The 18029-nt window shown below is 38.4% G+C and overlaps 2 protein-coding genes across 3 annotated transcripts; both read right to left on the bottom strand.

The window, feature by feature from the left end:
* Nucleotides 1-8443: 8443 nt before the first annotated feature.
* LOC110889299 (receptor-like protein 44) lies at nt 8444-9401 on the bottom strand. Its single transcript, XM_022136804.2, has one exon. The coding sequence runs from the start codon at nt 9316-9318 to the stop codon at nt 8512-8514; it is 807 nt and encodes a 268-aa protein (XP_021992496.1). The 5' UTR covers nt 9319-9401; the 3' UTR covers nt 8444-8511.
* Nucleotides 9402-12996: 3595 nt separating this feature from the next.
* LOC110889298 (AP2-like ethylene-responsive transcription factor ANT) lies at nt 12997-17314 on the bottom strand. 2 transcript variants are annotated; one of them, XM_022136802.2, is made up of 9 exons: nt 16926-17314; nt 15470-16001; nt 15272-15354; nt 15138-15146; nt 14583-14671; nt 14415-14488; nt 14259-14309; nt 14036-14112; nt 12997-13511 (listed from the first exon to the last, which is right to left on the bottom strand). In XM_022136802.2, the coding sequence occupies exons 1-9, from the start codon at nt 17161-17163 to the stop codon at nt 13138-13140; spliced, it is 1527 nt and encodes a 508-aa protein (XP_021992494.1). In that variant the 5' UTR covers nt 17164-17314; the 3' UTR covers nt 12997-13137. The 2 variants fall into 2 exon arrangements, with proteins under 2 accessions (XP_021992494.1, XP_035835397.1); XM_035979504.1 differs by lacking the exon at nt 15138-15146.
* Between the last annotated feature and the right edge of the window lie 715 nt (nt 17315-18029).

Below are 18029 nucleotides of genomic sequence, written 5' to 3'. Positions count from 1 at the left end.
CAATGGAGGTGCCATAGGTACTGAGTTGATTTCTGGAATGGGGCTTGATGGACCCCCCAATTGTGGTTCTTCCTCTTCCTCCTGAAGTGGCGGATAATGGCTGCCACTTGATGGTTGGGGTGTGCTGATGCGGACACCCCCTCGCACGGACATCCGTGCGTTCGACCTCCTCCGCCTCGGTGGCTCCGGAGGTGGCTGCTGTTCCACTGGTGGTGGTGGTGGCGGAGTAACTACCACGAAACGGGAATCCTGAGAAGGATCCTGTTGCGGTTGCTGCTGCTGTTGCTGCTGCTGGTAAGGGGACGAGTGGTGTGAGGGGGTAAAATACCAATCGATGTTTCGGAACCTCTCTTCGTAGCTGTATGGACCGCGATAAGGCGATCCGTGAAAAGATGATCCGTCAGAGATCTCTATCGGGTGGTTGGGCGTCCCCATAGCAGGCTCCATAGGGTCAGTATCCTCGTCCATATCGTTATCCCCAGAGAAGTGGTCTTCCGGTCCAAGTGGGTTAAAACCCACGGGTTCTGGAAAAATGTTGGCCGGGTTGAACCGGCTCTGGAAGGTTGGGGTTGGGTCACCAAAGGAGTGGTGAGAGTTGGATCTCTGCAGAGGTATGAAAGAGGGTGGTTGCTCGTTGGGCTCATTTTCTGACTGGGGACCAAATGAATGCTGGTAAGAAGGTGAAGAGCTGAGGGAAACTGATCGTCTCCCGGTTTCAACATAGAGCCTCCACGGCTCTTGTGGACTGGTGCTCATGGTAATGGACGGGGTACGCCGGTGCGAAGGCCCGGCTTCGTGGTCGTGACCCGTGACAGGGGCCTTGCCTCGTCCGCGAAGAAACCTTGGTGGCATATTGACCTGCATACAAGTTTTAGATAACCACAATATAATAATATAAGACCCAAAAATAAAACAAAACAGAGTTTGTCCTATGTTCTTTGTCTAGACATCGGAACTCGAAGAATGTGCAATTTGTGTACTGAGACTAAACACAAAAGGCTAGTGTTTAATTCACTCAGTGTTGGCTCTGATACCAACCTGTCACACCCCTAATTTCCACGTGTCACCGGTGGGCCCGGTGGGGGATTATCGTGACGTAGTTGATATCGTCATAGTCAAACAACACAAATTATAATGCACAGCGGAAGCAAAGATAGATTTATTTCAACTTAAAATTTATTGTAATATCCAAGTATCACAAAATGTCGAAATAAAATCCACAGGCAGAATCAAACAAAAGGAAACTTCATTTCAACAGACTTCATGCATCCTAAGCTTGCGAGACTCTATGGATGCTTAAGGAGTGACCAGCCTATTTCGCGTAGTACCTGCACTTAGTCTTTTTGGAAAATACGTCAGTTTACACTGGTAAATACAATTCAACTGACTCATTTTAAAAATGTTTAAAAATTTATTTAAATGCATGTGGCATAAAACTTTTTATAACTTGGGATCATTATTTGCTTAATAATCTTGTAAAAGAATTACATGTTCGTTCTGCGTTCAGTAGCCCGGGTCGTGCCGGGTTAAAGCTCAATAGACACACCACTTAATATAAAACGCCGCGAGACTCCTCCCGTGCCGACGATATATGCAATAAAATGCACTACGGGTGTACGCCTACACCCGTGTGCTAAGGTCGTGGCCATTCATGGAATGATGCCAAGGATATCCGGGACATGGTCATTAAACCCCCAAAGGCGTTAAACAAACAAAACAGCATTTTCAAACGAGTTAATTTGACAGCACTTAACCATCAGCTGGTTAAGGTCAATTCCCCGACCAAGCGGTATTTTATATACCGTACCCCAAGCCCGTATAGGGAAAATAAGTTAAATCTAATTACCTGAGCAAGTATAAACCAAATATAACGAGTGCAAGTAGCTTTTACTGGGCTCCTAGATCTGGAAATTAAGGTTTTAATAACCTATTAGAATCCTAACGGGTCTTAAGCTTAGACCGGTTAGTTTTATATAAAGATTACAGTTTTAAACGCACAATAAGGCGAAGACCGTTTAAGAATGTGGTTTTGACCCAACAAGCTTGCACACTTGTTTTATATGGGTAATATAATCACATTCTGAATTTTGAGACCAAAAAGATATGGTTTGACCCGTTTCGGCTATAAGGGTCAAATTAACTACATAAGCCGATCCAAACGCGTATAATGCGTAACGAGTAACCATAGGAGTTAAATACAAGTTTCTGAAGTTATTATGCTTAAAATATGTTGTGATATCAGAATGATACCTTCCATTATGCCCCAAATGATTTTAAACCAAACTATGCCTCATAAGGGCGTTATGGTCCTTTTCTAAGGTGTAAAAGAGTTAAATTAATGACCTGAGTTACAGGTCTGATTACATTAGTAAATATACTTAATTTACTAAGTTATAACAGTAGGGTATCAAAATTATGTGAAATTTATTATCTTTAACCTTAGTATGCACCGTAGGGGCATTTTGGTAATTTCACAAGTGCCTAAAAGGTCAAATCTGGAATTCTGAGTTCAAAACATTTGCCTACTGTTTGAAATATAAAAACTTGCTAATCACATCAGTAGGTTCAATCCCTTAGGCTTAATAAGGTTCTAATGCACACTTATGTGTTAAAAATGCCTAAAAAGGCGATTTGGAGCCATTTCCGGGTTTTCTGCAAAAAGCTGATATTTTTAATATTCCAGAAGGCTCAAAATAATATATTTATCATAACAAATTAGTAGAAATTGGTTTGAGGTCAAAAGGTTTTATAAAACTCATTTTATGGCTAAAAAGGGCAAAACCGGCATAAACCGACTAAACCTTAGAACACTAAGTTATGCTCAGCCTAAAAATAAATAAAAATCTCCAAAATTCCCAAAATATTATTTTATAACAGTGGGTAAAAAGTTTGGTAAAAAAATTTTGGTTTTAATAGGTTATACGTAATTCACGCCATTTAATTAGTAAAGAAGCTCTTAATTACGCTATTGAGCATAACTCTTAATCTAGACCTTAAACTGACTTCAAATTTTGGGTGCAAGTTTATAAATTAGCAACTAAGGTGCCTACCCTTTTACATTTTCAAAAATCACGATTTAAGGTCAAATGGGCATAATGGTCAACATATGAGCAATTAACGGAAACATGCATGTGAATAGGATATCTATTGAACCGGGTTGTATAAACTCAGAGAGTTATACTAATATGAAAATAGGTTCAAAAGAAGCTCTAAGGCAATCCTAATCTTGGCTTAAACGGGTCAAAACTGAAAGTTAAAGCAGAAGTCAAACTTTGCGACTTTCGGTCCCAAACCGAGCCTAAACTGAAAATTGTCGAGTTGAACATGTTGGAACATGTTCTTACATTAATTACCAAGTTATTTTAATAATCAAACAGATTGCATGTAACTTACATTGCTAATTATAAGTTAATTTGAAGTTAAGCGTTCTGTTGACTTTTTATAGTTAGCTTTGACTCGACAATTCGCATGCTTAAAGTGGGATTCTGGAAATACCCTTTTAAGGGTTTGATGCCCACTTAATTACCTTCTTAAAGGTATCTTTAATTCGTGATTTGACAGAGCACATTATAAGTAATTACGAAGTCAAACCTTAATTACGATGGTTTGACTTTTAGCTAATTAACTAAGCTAAAAGTAATTAGAGGGGTTTAAGGACACTTACAAGAGTCCTAAGAATGCTTAAGATGCCTAAGAAAATTTGTTGTAGTCCAGGAAAGCTCCAGAGATGTCTTGAACCAAAGTCCCAAGTTAGCAAGTGACAATGGTTACCATTCAAGTCCTTATATAGTGAGCCAAGAGGTCCAAGATTGTGACACACAAGTCTACAATGGTTGGGGGATCATCCCAGGTGTTCCTAGAGAGCTAAATACTGCCTAGCAAGCCCATGGTTTCGAAATTTTACGTTTTAAGTCGGTGCAACGGGCTGGACAGGCAGCTGTCCAAAAACCGCTGCCAGCGACGGTCTTACGGACCGTATGCTTAAGGCCTTGCGGTCCGTAAGAAACTCTTGCGGACCGTAAGCTAAAATGGTTACGGTCCGTAACCGCCCTTGCTGAAACATGCCCAGATACCCTCCTTACGGACCGTAAGCCTCAGGCTTTGCGGTCCGTAACCGATGGTCAGAGGACAAAAATTTGCAAACTTTTAAGTCTTGACCATGCAACTTTCAAATGTCGAGACATCAGGCTTTTACTGCAAAGTAGGGTCCACCATTTTCAGGTTTTGCATGCTTGCATGTATGTTGACACCTTGCAATCTTATGGCAACTTTAATTGACGGAAACATCAAGAATAAGTCCTTGGATTCTCATAATTAACTAACAAGCTTCATATATTTATTCTTGGTTCTATCTTATGAGAATTTTATTCAGCATTATCATTAGTAACAATCCTGTCAATGCCCCAGTTCACATAACAGATGGAACTTTATTTATTTGGGACAACCGGTTATCATATAGGATAATTTTCAAAAGATTTAAGGATCTTGGGATTTATATAAAAAGAAATCTCGGGTCGCTCAGAGGTGTTTTAATAACATGTCGCCCTTGGGTCGTTAAGAGGTATTTAAATACATGACGCCCTTTTTGTTAAAAATCCTACCATACATCTTTTTATTTGATCCGGTTTTCCTGACACGTCTGTCTCTCATGACACGTGTCTTTATTTCAATGGACAGGAATTTCCGAGGTGTTACACAGGTAGACAGCATTCCACGTGTAAACACAATCAACAAGCATTCATTAAGTCACGTAATACATGCATATTGGTTAGCGTTCAATAGCTTGAGTAGTGTGATCATTTGTGTTTTGATATAAGCAACGTATGTAACACCCAAAAGTGCTAAAAGCAAAAAGGGATTGAGTATACTCACAATGATTGATTATGGATTGAAGGGAGCGCTGAGAGTAGGGTTGGCCTGAATAGTTCGATAGCACAACAATGAGTAACGTGGAAAATAAGGCAAGTGTGAATGGATCGAATAGGCTGGTCGATCGAACGGCAGGTTCGATCGAACGGTCTGTTCGATCGGCTGGTATATCCGATTGGACAGTCCTGTTCGCTCGGCCGGTAGGCTCGATCGGCTGGGCCATTCGAGTGGATTGTTTCTTCCTCTGGTGTGTTTGTGTTTGAGGATTTGAACTTTTGAAGTTTTCGTTGTAGTATATGAGAACACAAAAATGTCCTTACCTTTCAGGTCGATCGATCGAACGGTCCGTTCGATCGGCCGGCTTAATCGATCGGCTGAGAACCTTAGAGTGATGCTCAACAGGATGTCGCTCGATCGAACAGACTGTTCGATCGGCTGGCATTCCATACTACGAACGAGTTGTAAAACGATTAAGTGTTGAAGCATAGTATCTCATGATCCGAAGAGTAATGTTTACCAATCGAGTAGCGTATTCGATCGAACATCACTTCGTCAATAGCATACTTCATAAAATTTGAAAAGTGTGGAACCATGTGCTAGCCGATCGGCTGGCCCGGTCGATCGGCTGGCATGTCCGATCGGCTGGGCTGTTTGAACAGCCTAGCCGTTCGGCCAGCATTTCTAACCTGGTCGGCCTTTCGTCTAACACTTGGCTGTTTGATCACTTGTTGCCATATCGAGGTAGTTTGATAACGAGTTGAACTATGATATCCTCCGTTCCTACTCGTTTCTTCGGCTCGGACAGGAATCACCCAAGTCCGGCCGGTGAACGGTTCGGAACGTCGGTTTAGAGTTTTAACCCATCGTCGGTGAACCTTGTATATAGAATCCGAATCTTGAACCTCTTAACTGTTAGAATGATTAGTTAGCCGGTTCAAGCTCCGTTTCTACCGGTTTTAAGGTTTTGAGTGTAAAAGGTTGAAGAAAGTTGGAAATTATTCAGAAAATGTTAAGATTTGTAAGAATCTTAGTTTGTTTATGTGAAAACCGGTCAGATCTAAGCTATTCATGGTTGAATGAGGCCAAAGTTTGGTGTTCTTCAAGAACACCATGATGACATCACCCAAGAACACTTAGATCTTGGTGATTTCACGGTTAAAAGTCAAGTTTTGAAAGATAGAAAGGTGTAGAATCATGCAATGATCAAAAACGTATAAGAATCAGAGTGAAAACTTACCGGAGTTGAGAGAAATCTGGGAAAAGGTGAAGAAGAAGGCTGGTTCGGTCAGTGCTTTCCAAAAATGGAAAGTGTGACAATGACAGCCCTGTTTATAGGCTCCAAAAGAGGAAAGTGGCAGCCGATCGGCCAGGAGCTCCGATCGAATGGGCTGCTCGATCGGCTAGGAAGATGCTAGCCGATCGGCTGGCCTGTTCGATCCGGATGCCTCCTGTTCGATCCGCGACCCACTTTGAGTATTTCGCGACGTTTTTCGATGTTTCGATTTCGATGGACGATGATACGAATACGATAGAGTTCCTAGTCAAATTACTTTCAGTCTCAACCACTATATCTAACATACAATCTTCTACAAGTCACGTTTCGATGTCGGTTTCGATTGAGTTCGATTGCTTTTCGAGTTTCGATTCGATTTTTGATTGATTCGCTTGAATACCACACCAAACACATAAGTAAACACGCACAAATAACACATAAGGCACACACACACGTATAATAATACCAGAGTTCACATAATTCGAGTCTCGAGTTCGATTGAATCGATTAGCTTGATTATTGATTGATTAACTTTATCGCATTGTTACTTCCTACTATTCACAGTCGTAAATTGGTCGCATTGATTAAATATTCGATCATTTCATTTATACAACACTTACTCCACATAATACAAAAGTAAAAAGAACATTAACAGTCAAAGAAGTCAAAGTTGACTTGGACTTTGACTTTGACTTTGACATTCGAAAACACGCGGTGTTACATCGATCGGACCCAGGAGAGATCGAGAGAGAGGAGATGGGTGTGTGCTTTGTCAGATTCACAGCGTCGATCGGACCATCCGCCCTGTTTGGGTGTCAATCGGTCCCTTAAATCCCTAAAAAATGCAGCTAACCTTCTTCATGGTACCATCTCACCCACCACCACCATCTCAGCTCTGAAATGTCAAATTTCTCCAGATTTGAGCTCATTTTTGTAACATTTTTCATAAATACAGAAAATATACATTGCAAATACACAAAATCGAGCTGAAATTAGCAATTAAGATCTAACAACAAGCAACAATCTGCAACTTCGATCTAAATCCAGCTCAGAAACGTCAAATTTCACAGGTTATGCGTTCGTTTTGCAACATTTCTCATAAAAATAAAAAACATACGTTGCGAAATCACAAAATCGAGCTGAAATTAGCTCAGAAACGTCACATTTCACTATATACGCGTTCATTTGCAACATTTTTCATAAAAACTCACATAAATCGACCAAAAACTAGCAATTCCGAACCGTAAATTCAACAAAAACGAAGAAACGCTGACTATTCGTAAACAGAAACCGATACCTAGGCTTTGAGGCGTCATTTTTGTGCACGGCGGAGGTGAGATGGTGGCGGATTTCCGGTGCAGAGTCTGACAATGTGGGGATGGAGGTGAGAAGTAGCGAAGGTGAGATGGTGGTGGTGGGTGAGATGGTGGCGGAGGTGAGATTGTGGCGGCTGTGCTTCTTGTTTGAGAAGAGAGAGACCTGAAGATGGGTGTGTGGCTGTCATCGAAGAAGAGCAGAGGGAATCAAGGGTGGGTGAGATGGTAGGGATTAATAAGCAAGGGTATTCAGGTCATTTAACATGGACTTAACAGAGAAAGTTAACTGAAGTTAGGGCTGGGGACCAACCGAGTGCACTTTTGACAAGTTTTGGGACCACGAGTGTAATTAGTAAACCACTAGGACCAAGTGTGAAATTTTTGAAAACCATAGAGACCAACCAAACATTTAACTCCATAACTAATTTGCAAACTTTCAAACTTTCGGTGTACATTTTCTGGCTCATTTTAATTTCTTTTGTTAAATCACAGATAGCCAAAATAATAAAATACCCTAAGACTAGAAGGTATGGGGGCCGGCTGAGGCCCGGCTAGGATCGGCGCCGGTCCCCCACACCGCCCCCCTGGGGCTCGGCTCGGCACACCTGACACCCCACAGCCGGGGTAGCCGGTCCTCCTTTCTTCTCTTGCCTCTCACATATACCTATACATACATACATATATATACATAAAGGGGTTCATCCCCCACCCCCTTAGGTCCATCTCCTCCAAGCCATTCCTACGTTTGTGCCTACGTGCTCATCCCCTCCAAGCCCATTCTCTCCATACCCTTTAGTCTAACCCAACCCACCACAGAGTACGATGCATAGTACCTGAAGTTGTACGTTGTACAGATCAATATTCTCAAATAAATTAATCTTTCTTGATGCCTTCTATGAAGATTAAATAATAAAAAAATACACATAACCACATTCAAAATTACCAATAACCAACATTTTCAGATTAACAATCATAAGCCATCAATTAAGGTTACTATAATATATATAATACACATTAAAAAAAACTAAAATGATGAAACAAACCCTAATCAACTCAATAATCAGGCATCATATTCTGCACCTTCCCTTCTTCTTCTACACCTCTCTTCTTCTCCACCGATCTCAACCACACACAAACCACCGTAAAACTCAACACCAAGCTCAACAACCCGCTCCCCAACCCGATCGCCACAATCGCCAAAACCGACAACCCTTTACTCTTCATCGGGCCCAACGGGTACCCATAAAGACCTTTATTCCCATCAAACGAGCTCACGTTAAATCTTCGCAGGTTTCCAGTCCGGTTCCCGAGGCTCTCGGGAACCGGACCGGACAACTTGTTATCTGACACGTCAAAAATAGTTAACCGGACCAGTCCCCCTAGCTGTGGGGGGATTGGTCCGGATAACGAGTTGAAGTGTAAGTCGATAATGTTAAGGTAACTACACATTGATAACGAGGGAGGGATTGTGTCGGAGAGTTGGTTTGAGGAAAGATTTAGTACGGCTAGGTTGACTAGGTATTGGAGTTCATCAGGGATTTTTCCGAAAAGGGTATTATTGGAAAGATCTAAAGATTGTAAGTTTGTGCAATTGGAAATAAAGGGTGAGATGGTGCCTTTTAGATTGAGGTTTTGGAGGGAAAGCTTGTAAACACGGCCGTTATTGCAAGTAATACCGGCCGTGTTGGAGGTGGAGTCGGAGCATGGGTTGGTGAAAACGGGTCGGGTCAGGTTGTTGTTGGGGTCGGTTAAGGATTGGAAGAAATGGGTCAAGCAAGATTCATCTTGGGGATGTGGGGATGATTTGGGGATGAAGGTGCATGTTAGCATGAGGAGAAGAGGTAAGTGGGAAATGCTCATAGTTAGATGAGGGGTGCGTAGGGTAGAAGGGAGAGATGGTGATGGTTAAGGAGGAGGAGGAGGAGGAGGAGAGTTGTGGTGTGTGTGTGTGTGTGGGGGGGGGGAGGTGGTTGTAGGTTTGTTTGGAGGATATGGAGAGGGAAGTCATGGAGGGGATTAAAATGATTTTGAGTTTGGTGAAGATGCAATAGGAATAATAAGAGATATAATGTGAGTTGTTTGTTTATTGAAAGAGATATGTTTGTTTATTGTGGGTATTTGGTTAACATAAGCTCTTTTATAAGTTATCATGAGTTTCAACGCTTATCTATTGTTGTTTTAGAATTTTTTATCACTAGTTTAATTCATTAATTTAGGAAATATTTGGTGTGTTGTTAAAAGAAACGTTGAAAAGGTGACATTAGCCGTGACGGGTTGAACAAATGAATTCAATACGATCTATATGTTAATTCGTGTAAAAAAACAATTATCAATTGTACACACTTAAAATCGTCTTATCATGTTTTGCATCAGCTTTGTCTTTAAATAACTAATGAGTAATGAGTTAAGCTTAAATGAACATTAGTTTTGTAATTAGTGTGTTTTTAGTTGTGTTTATTTATTCGTTTTTTTTATTCCAAACAAACTTGAGTTTATATGTTTTGCTCAAGAGAGAGCTGATATAGTGTGTTTTTAGCGGCGCAGCTTGTTGCCCGTTTACCAACTATCTCAATGTAAATAAAGATATGCAAATAAAATATACAATTGCAAGCTATTTCAATATATATATATATATATATATATATATATATATATATAATTTTGTATAAAAAAAGAGAAGAGTATTGGTGAAAGTTATGAGAAAAATAGTTTGGTAGTCTCCATTGAATTAAAAAAAATATAAATCAATATACAACCCTTTTAAAATCTATATATGAACTTTATATAATTCCAAACCTTACATGGGATAACATATTAATCTATTTATTAAACTACGGGTGACAGGTTATGTTTGTGTTAACTTATTTAATATATAAATAGTTAACCCACAAGCCTGATTATTTTTGCGTCGTGTTAGGAATTGCACTTCTACATAAAACTTATATACACTTATTATTATTACAAATTTAATCTGTTTATTTAAATGAGTTAAATGAGTTGACAAGTCAAAATGGATTAACATGCTGTAAATTTGTTAGAGTCAAGTTGTAATAGGCCTTGATAAGCCATTTTGATGTTTGATACGCATGTAGAATATATGGTTCGTTATTGAGCCCAAACGCAAGTTAGTGTTTGTTTTGATAATACACAATGGCGGACACACAAATGTTTTTCAAGGGGTGTGGTTGAGGCGTTCAACCATATTTTCAAGAAATACGGTTAATTTTCAAGAAGTACGGTTAAGGCGTTCAATCATATTTTCAAAGGGTGCGGTCAAGTTTTTTTGCCTAAAATATACAATAATTTTTTTCCAAATGGTGCGGCCGCCCACTCACGACTGTGGGTAGGTCCGCCCCTGGTAATACAAAGTCACGAATAATATTATATATACACACACACAAAAACCAACTTGGGGTATGTACCCTTTCGTTTAAAAATCGCGTCTATTATTACAAAGCTTATTGCCCGAACAAATTACCAGGACGCGCTGTGTTTTTTTAACGGCAATGTGAAGCGTTGTGATTTTGATTTCCATGAAACGGATAGTTAAAAATCATGTCGGTATATACGCCTCATTTCTAAAGATTGAGCCACGTGGCAATTTTCTATTGGCCTCCATCATTGTTTTGGCGCCTTTTAAAGACACCCTTTATTAAAAAAATTCGACCGTCGCGTCTTTATTCTCATAACCACGAACAACCATCAATCGTAACACCTATAAATACAGTAAAGGAGGCTATTTCCAAGTACCATCGCCAATGTAAGCGGTGGGCCTGAACGGGTGGGGCTAAGGTGGTTCAGATCAGGCCCTAACGCCCCAGATTAGTTTGTTGGAGAGAAGGGAGACGAGGGGATGTGATAGTTCGAGTAAGTAAACCGGCAATAGGCGCAGCGGCGACTCAATGGAAACAGGCTCTCTAATTCTATGGGGTAGAGGTAAGGCTGTCTACATCTTACCCTCCTTAGACGCTACATTAGCTTTGCTATCGGTAGGATTTACTGAGTATGATGATGATGATACTATGTGTTAGATGAAATGTGTTAAAAAGATTAAAAGAGTTCACATCTGAATCAACATTAGTTCTTAAAAAAAATTGTTAATCATCTGTATAAATCCACATGTGAACTAACATTGATTGAAATGAGAATCAATTAGTAATTAACATGTGAATTTATGCTAAATTTCAACCAAATACAAATATAAAAAATCCTAGTTAAATTCTCACTGCTGACCCACATGTGAACCAAGTTTTTAATAATCTGGTAAAACAAAAATCAAAGAGAATTTATTAAGCTATTAACTTCAGTTTTTAATAACCTTAGGGGCTGTTTGTTTAACTTTTAATGAAGCTCTTAATGGTTCAGACCTTTTACTGGTTCAACACTTAATGATTCAGACTGTTTGTTTCGGGAGCAGATGTCTGAATGGTTCAGACATTTGCCTCTAAATGGTTAAGCATTATACAAAGTCTAAATGGTTAAGACATCTACTCTGAATTGGTCAGACATTTGCATCTGAACTATTAAGCATTATATCGGCTCTTAATGGTTCAGACCTCTTACTGGTTCAACACTTAATGGGGACCTCTTAATGGTTCAGCACTTAACTATTCAGAAATTGCCAAACAACCCTTAACTTTTCCAATAGATTGTGTTTTTCTTTCAGATTTTTTTTTCTCAAAATAACTATGTGTAGTAATTAATATTATCAGACATTATATAACATAAGGTTCTAGATTTGATTTATGTATGTATTGTTAATACTCTTATATAAGTGAAATTTAAATAATTAAATGGAAAAATTAACCGCATAGAAAAAAAAAATTAAGAAACAACGAAGCCATGTTGTGCTGGTATTCGGCCTGTTAATATCCACTAGTATGGGCCTAATCAAAGGAGAGACTTCTCGCATAAATGGATACTTATTTCTTGGCTACACCTAGACTTGTAAAAAAAATTGGGCCCGTCAAACCGGTTCTCAGCCCGACCCTGTACATGAAAACTCAGTTTGGGCCAGACCGGTTTAAGCCCCAACCCAACTATGTGGTTTGGGAACAGTTTGGAATTTCAAACGTCCAATCGATTCATAAACTGAACTGATTTGGGTCAAACCTGTTTAGAATTGGTTTGGCCCGAAGTGATTTAGAACCCGACCCAAATCGATTCGGATAAGTTCAGACTTTCAAACCGGCTTGGGCCTAAACCCAATTTTTGTACACCTATAGCTACACTTGGTAGAATTAGAAAAGGGTTAAAAAGTTTTTTCTAGTAGTCAACTTTTATGGGTACCATTAAAATGCCAAAACAATAAATTACAAACAAATGGCAGGTAAATGGGCAACAAACTGCGTCACAACCCCCCTTTTGAATTGCAAAACCGATCCTGCTAAAGTCACATCAAGTTCGATTAATATGGTCCTTAAAGAGTTAGTAGTAGTACCATTTACAATAATATCGAATATTAGGTCATGATACAAGGTCAAATGATCATTCTGTCATCAACCAACTTTCATCATTTTCCTTTCAACCTTTTCTTGCTTTTTTTCAAAATAGTTTTTCATACTTTAGCAATTAGAACCCTACAAGATCCTACATAATATCCAAACTACCCTCCAAAAGACAACAACAAAAGTAATACAACCAAGAAAATGACCATCCCATACCTTGTGGCCTTATCGACTACGCATCGGTCCATGCGGCAAAAATAGGGATATGAGACCTCAACGGCCCGGTTGTTGTTGTTTCGGTTGCGGTTGGGATCCATGGGGTCAAAGATTTGGAACCCGAAAGTGGTTGTGGGGCCCCAAGAAACATGGTTGCGATGGGTTCGTTGGTGATGGTTTTTGGTTCATCGGTGTGAGGTTGGTTTGGTGCCGCTTGGTTTCTTGGGTCGGGGTCTTTGGTTCGCCTTGCTTGTTCCCCGGATAAAAGGGTATTGCTTTCCATAATCCTTTCTACGTTGTAACGAGATATGTCGAAGTTGGTAACCGCATTTGCGCCGCGAAATTTGATCGCGGCGATGTCGTATGCCTCGGCTGCGTCCTCTTGGGTGCCTGAAATGTTTACCCTAGATTTCATGAATTGTTTTTAACTATATTTCAAACGTCTTACCATCTTTCGATAGTCATTCCTAGACAAATGAGTATCATTGACAGAAAACACCAACAGATCCCTAAAAATAAAATAAAATAATCCTTTTTACTAAAATATGTCGGTAACAACCTTTTTTTTTAACGGCAAATTTGGATCACTGACGGACCACTGGAGTATCATCGTGCCACCAGCAGAACCACCCGATCATATCCATCTCCACTAGGCAATAATGCCTATGCACACCAATTCAGGAGGAAACCCAATAAATCTGGGAAAAACCCCCTTTGTGGGAATTGAACCCATGACCTAAGGGTCATAAGCCTTATCCCACCACCAAGATACCACTAGGCTATAATGCCATGGGTCGGTAACAACCTTTACCAACGTACAATCGTCGGTAACAACCTTTACCGACAGATTTCCGACTGTTATAGTTGGAGGCGATACTCGTTTTTTTTAGAGAGTTGTAAGAAACACGACTTACTAAATGTGCCTAGGTAAAGATCCTTGTTCCCCGCAACACGACCAATGCGCGCTTGCCATCTACCATGTTGATGGTGCCTGAATATTTGCAAAGCTAAAATTTATCATGAAAATATCACAAAAGCTTATAAATGGAAACACTACTACCCCACTAGTATTTACAACCAAAATTGCAGTCGCAAATACTCAGTTTTCTAGTAATGAAAAAAGACCAGATCTCGGACCTTGTCACGCCTCGGTATATCGAAGCACCCCTTGAAAAACCACTGCTTCTCCTGAACAAAATTTAGTGTTTTAAAATAAAAATTTAATACAAGAATGTGACATTTTTACATGGTTTTAAAGTGGAAAAATGACACAAAAGTAATCAAAGAACTTACCTTCTCAAGTGAGCAACATATTCCTGTCTAGACATATTCTTCATTTCTTCAAGTTCTTGTTCATAGCTTTCCAACTAAGTCAACATAATGAATGTTAATAACATAATATTTGCTTTATTTCAATAAAGAAAACACATTTATTAATAAAATATCATATAAAAAAGCTACCGGAAAATTAATATGAGTTGAAGGTCCCCAATACTTAACAGCAGCTAAATCATAAGCTCTAGCAGCTTTCTCTTCCATATCATAACCCCCTAAAAAGTCAACATAAATCACTCATTATTACCAAATCTTGAACTTAAAAAAAATAGATTTTTTAAGGTTCCCACTATTCCCACACCCCTAAAATCTTATTTTCACACCTTTACATATATACGGCCCGTATAGAGTTATACGAGCCGTATTATCGTATAACTGATTGTTGCACAAAAAAATGTCAGAGAATATTTTTTGTCTCCATGTATACGGGTTGTATAACATTATACGACCTGTATAAAATGTCAAATAATGTTTTTTGTCTCATATAATGTTATACGACACGTACATAATGTTATGCAACCTAATATTTTCTCCATCTATACGCTCCGTATAACATTATACAGCCCAATATTTGTCAAGTTAAATTATTCTATACAAGCCGTATAACGTTATACGCCTGTATACAGGGTGTGGCTTTATTAGGAACTTTTTTTAAACCCAAAATAAGAAATGAATTCTTACCCAGATAAACTGAAGTCAAGTTCAAAGTCCAGCAAACAAAAACCATAAAATTTGGTTAGAAACTGAAGAGTTACAACTCACAACTAGTCAAAACTCAAAATTAGCAAAATGACAAAAAAGTCAACACTTCTAACCTTGTCTTCCCTTCCTAGTTTGGCCTTCCTTTTTGCAACTATTATCCCATAAATGAGCTTCATATCTACCTGTCCATCTATGCCTGGTGTACATAAACATAAACATTCACAAAAAAAAAAAAAAAAAAAAAAAAAAAAAAAAAAAAAAAAAAAAACTGCACAAGGTACAACTTCTCAAAAAAAAAAAAAAAAAATCACCTGGTGACACCCCTATACTGGGATGTCCTTTGACCAAATGTATCCAAAGATTTTCTGTGCACAATCTGCTTATTTTGATTCACCTTCTCAGACCTTCTTTTCTTCACATCCACCACCACCACCACAGGCTCAACAACACTATCACCACCACCACCACCACTAGTTATGTGTTGTTGTGATATAGTGACACAAGAACTTGACTGAGAACAACCAGGGCTCATAGACAAGCTAAGTGACTGTAAACAACCACCATCACTACCAGAATGGTTGTAACTGTTTGAAGCAGCACCCCACCCTTGATCTCCAACAGATGGTAAGTAAAGTCCACAAGTTGAATCACCAACAAGCTTGTTGACTTGTTGTTGTTGTTGTAGTTGTAGTGTTGGGTACAAGGTAGAGTAATCTTGGTTGTGTTGTGGTTGAATATGGTAGTTTTGGTGGTAGTACATTGTATTAGTGTCTAACTCTGAGGTCCCCATTGTTACACCACCAAAAAAGTTCTCAAGTTTTGGTGGTGTTGATCCTACCATCCCTGTAAGAAAATACCCTTTAGCCCTTTACTCACATTTAAAAAAAAAAAAATTCAAATTTCGGTGTTGTTGAATTTAGGGTTGTGTACGGTTCGGTTCGGTTTTTTTGGTTTTTACGTTGGTTCGGTTTTTTGGTTATTTTGGTTTTTGGAACAAAATTATGGAAGATTCAAAAAAAAGTATAATTTAAAATATAATCTTTCTGATATGTTTACATTTAAGTTATTATAGTTAACCTTTTTAGTTAATATTGCTTACATAAATCTAACATTCTAACCATTAAAATTAATAATTTTTTTTATTATAAAAACTTAACATTCAAGAATAAAATTAATAATTTCTACTAGCATTGGGTTAAACAGTTAAACTACTTAAACATAAAAATATATGGATTGTAACTTATCGGTCCGGTTCGGTTTTTTTCGGTTGTTGAAAATGGTTTTCCGAAAACCGAACCGAAATTTTCGGTTATTAAAACCAAACTGTCGGTTTTTGTTTCGGTTCAGTTTTGTCAGTTATTTAGATTACGGTTTGGTTATTTCGGTTTTCTGCTCACCCTTGATTGAATCAACAACCCTATAAGAAAATACCCTTTATCCCATCACTCACATTTCACACACACCAAAAAAACCAATTTTTTTTTCAAGTTTTGGTGTTGTTGAATCAACCATCCCTATAAAAAAACACCCATTAGCCCATTATTCACATTTCACAAAAAAAAAAAAAAAAAATCAAATTTTTGTGTTTTTTAATCAACCATCCCTATAAGAAAACACCCATTAGCCCATTTTATTCACATTTCACAATAAAATGTTTTTTAATCAACCAACCAAAAAATTTCAAGTTTTGCTGTTGTGAACACCCTTTAGCTCATTACTCACATTTCACACAAAAAAAAAAAAAAAAAAAAAAAAAAAAAATCTGACCTTGTGATCTTGTGACATCATCCATTAAGCAAAGAGAGCCATCAGACTTGAGGGGCATAATGGGAAAAGTGGAGTAGATACCACCACCACCACCACCACCATCAACTCCACCATAGTAAATGTTTTGGTAGTTGAAGTTACAAGGCTCAGGTGAGTGAGGAGAAAGAGAGAAGCCCAACCAGTTGTTGTTGTCACTATTTTTGGTGTTGTGAGTGTTGCCATTGTTGTTGCTAGTCATTGTTGTATGGAAATAAAGAGAAAAAAAGGGTTGGTTTTTAAGTTTTATCAATGATTGGTGAAGTGGTAATGGTAAATTAATAATACTCAGATTTCACTATTTTTTTGAAGTTAATAAGAATGAAGGCAGGGTATGGGTTGGGTCAAGAGTCAAGACACAAATCTTTTTGTCCTTTTGTAGTTGCAGACTCACAAGACATGATCAGAATCTATGTAGATATTCAACTAGATACATACATAATAAGTGTATGTATACATCAGGTGTAAATGAAAATAAAGAGTTAACAGCTATTTTTGTTCCTCTGATTTGTTGGAAAATGACACTTCAGTCTCAAAAAAAAAAATTGCGTCAGCTCCGTCCTTAACATTTTTTAAACGTGTCACTTCGGTCCAAAAAGATAACGCCTTGTGCCAGTACCGCCCTTAACGTTTTTAACGGCGCATTATCTTTTTGGACTAAAGTCGCACGTTTCAAAAATGTTGAAGACGGAACTGGCGCAAATTTTTTTTGGACCATAGTGTCATTTTCTACCAAATCACATGGACAAAAATATAACACGAAAATAAATTAAGTTCTCTAGTCTTTATCCATATATATCTAAAGCAAGTTTCATGTAAACTTAAACAAAAAGAATGAGTTTACAGCAAACAATGTTGGGAATCCTTCCAGCATTTCGTTGGGATCTGTGCTTGAGAAAGACTTGATAGTCTGCTTTTTCTTTCTTCTTTTAACTCTCTCTCTCTCTTCTTTTCACTTTTACTTTATGTGATAGATATGATGCCTCATCTATAACGTAAATGTATTATGCAAAATATGGTATATTCTAATAAAGGGCATGTTTTTTTGTAACAATTCATTCTTGTTTT

The sequence above is a fragment of the Helianthus annuus genome, chromosome 11 (genome assembly GCF_002127325.2).
Source record: "Helianthus annuus cultivar XRQ/B chromosome 11, HanXRQr2.0-SUNRISE, whole genome shotgun sequence".
Classification (NCBI taxonomy): Eukaryota; Viridiplantae; Streptophyta; class Magnoliopsida; order Asterales; family Asteraceae; genus Helianthus; species Helianthus annuus.
The sequence above is the reverse complement of the archived record's forward strand: the minus strand, read 5'-3'. Positions and strand labels throughout refer to the sequence as shown.

What these genes read in the sequence shown, in the direction of transcription:
- LOC110889298 (XM_022136802.2), bottom strand. Translation starts at nt 17,163, where the DNA reads ATGACTAGCAACAACAATGGCAACACTCACAACACCAAAAATAGTGAC. An exon ending in TATGTTGCTCACTTGAGAAG is followed by an intron (nt 14,310 to 14,414) that starts GTAAGTTCTTTG and finishes AATTTTGTTCAG; the next exon opens with GAGAAGCAGTGGTTTTTCAA. An exon ending in ATATACCGAGGCGTGACAAG is followed by an intron (nt 14,113 to 14,258) that starts GTCCGAGATCTG and finishes GCAAATATTCAG; the next exon opens with GCACCATCAACATGGTAGAT.
- LOC110889299 (XM_022136804.2), bottom strand. Translation starts at nt 9,318, where the DNA reads ATGAGCATTTCCCACTTACCTCTTCTCCTCATGCTAACATGCACCTTC.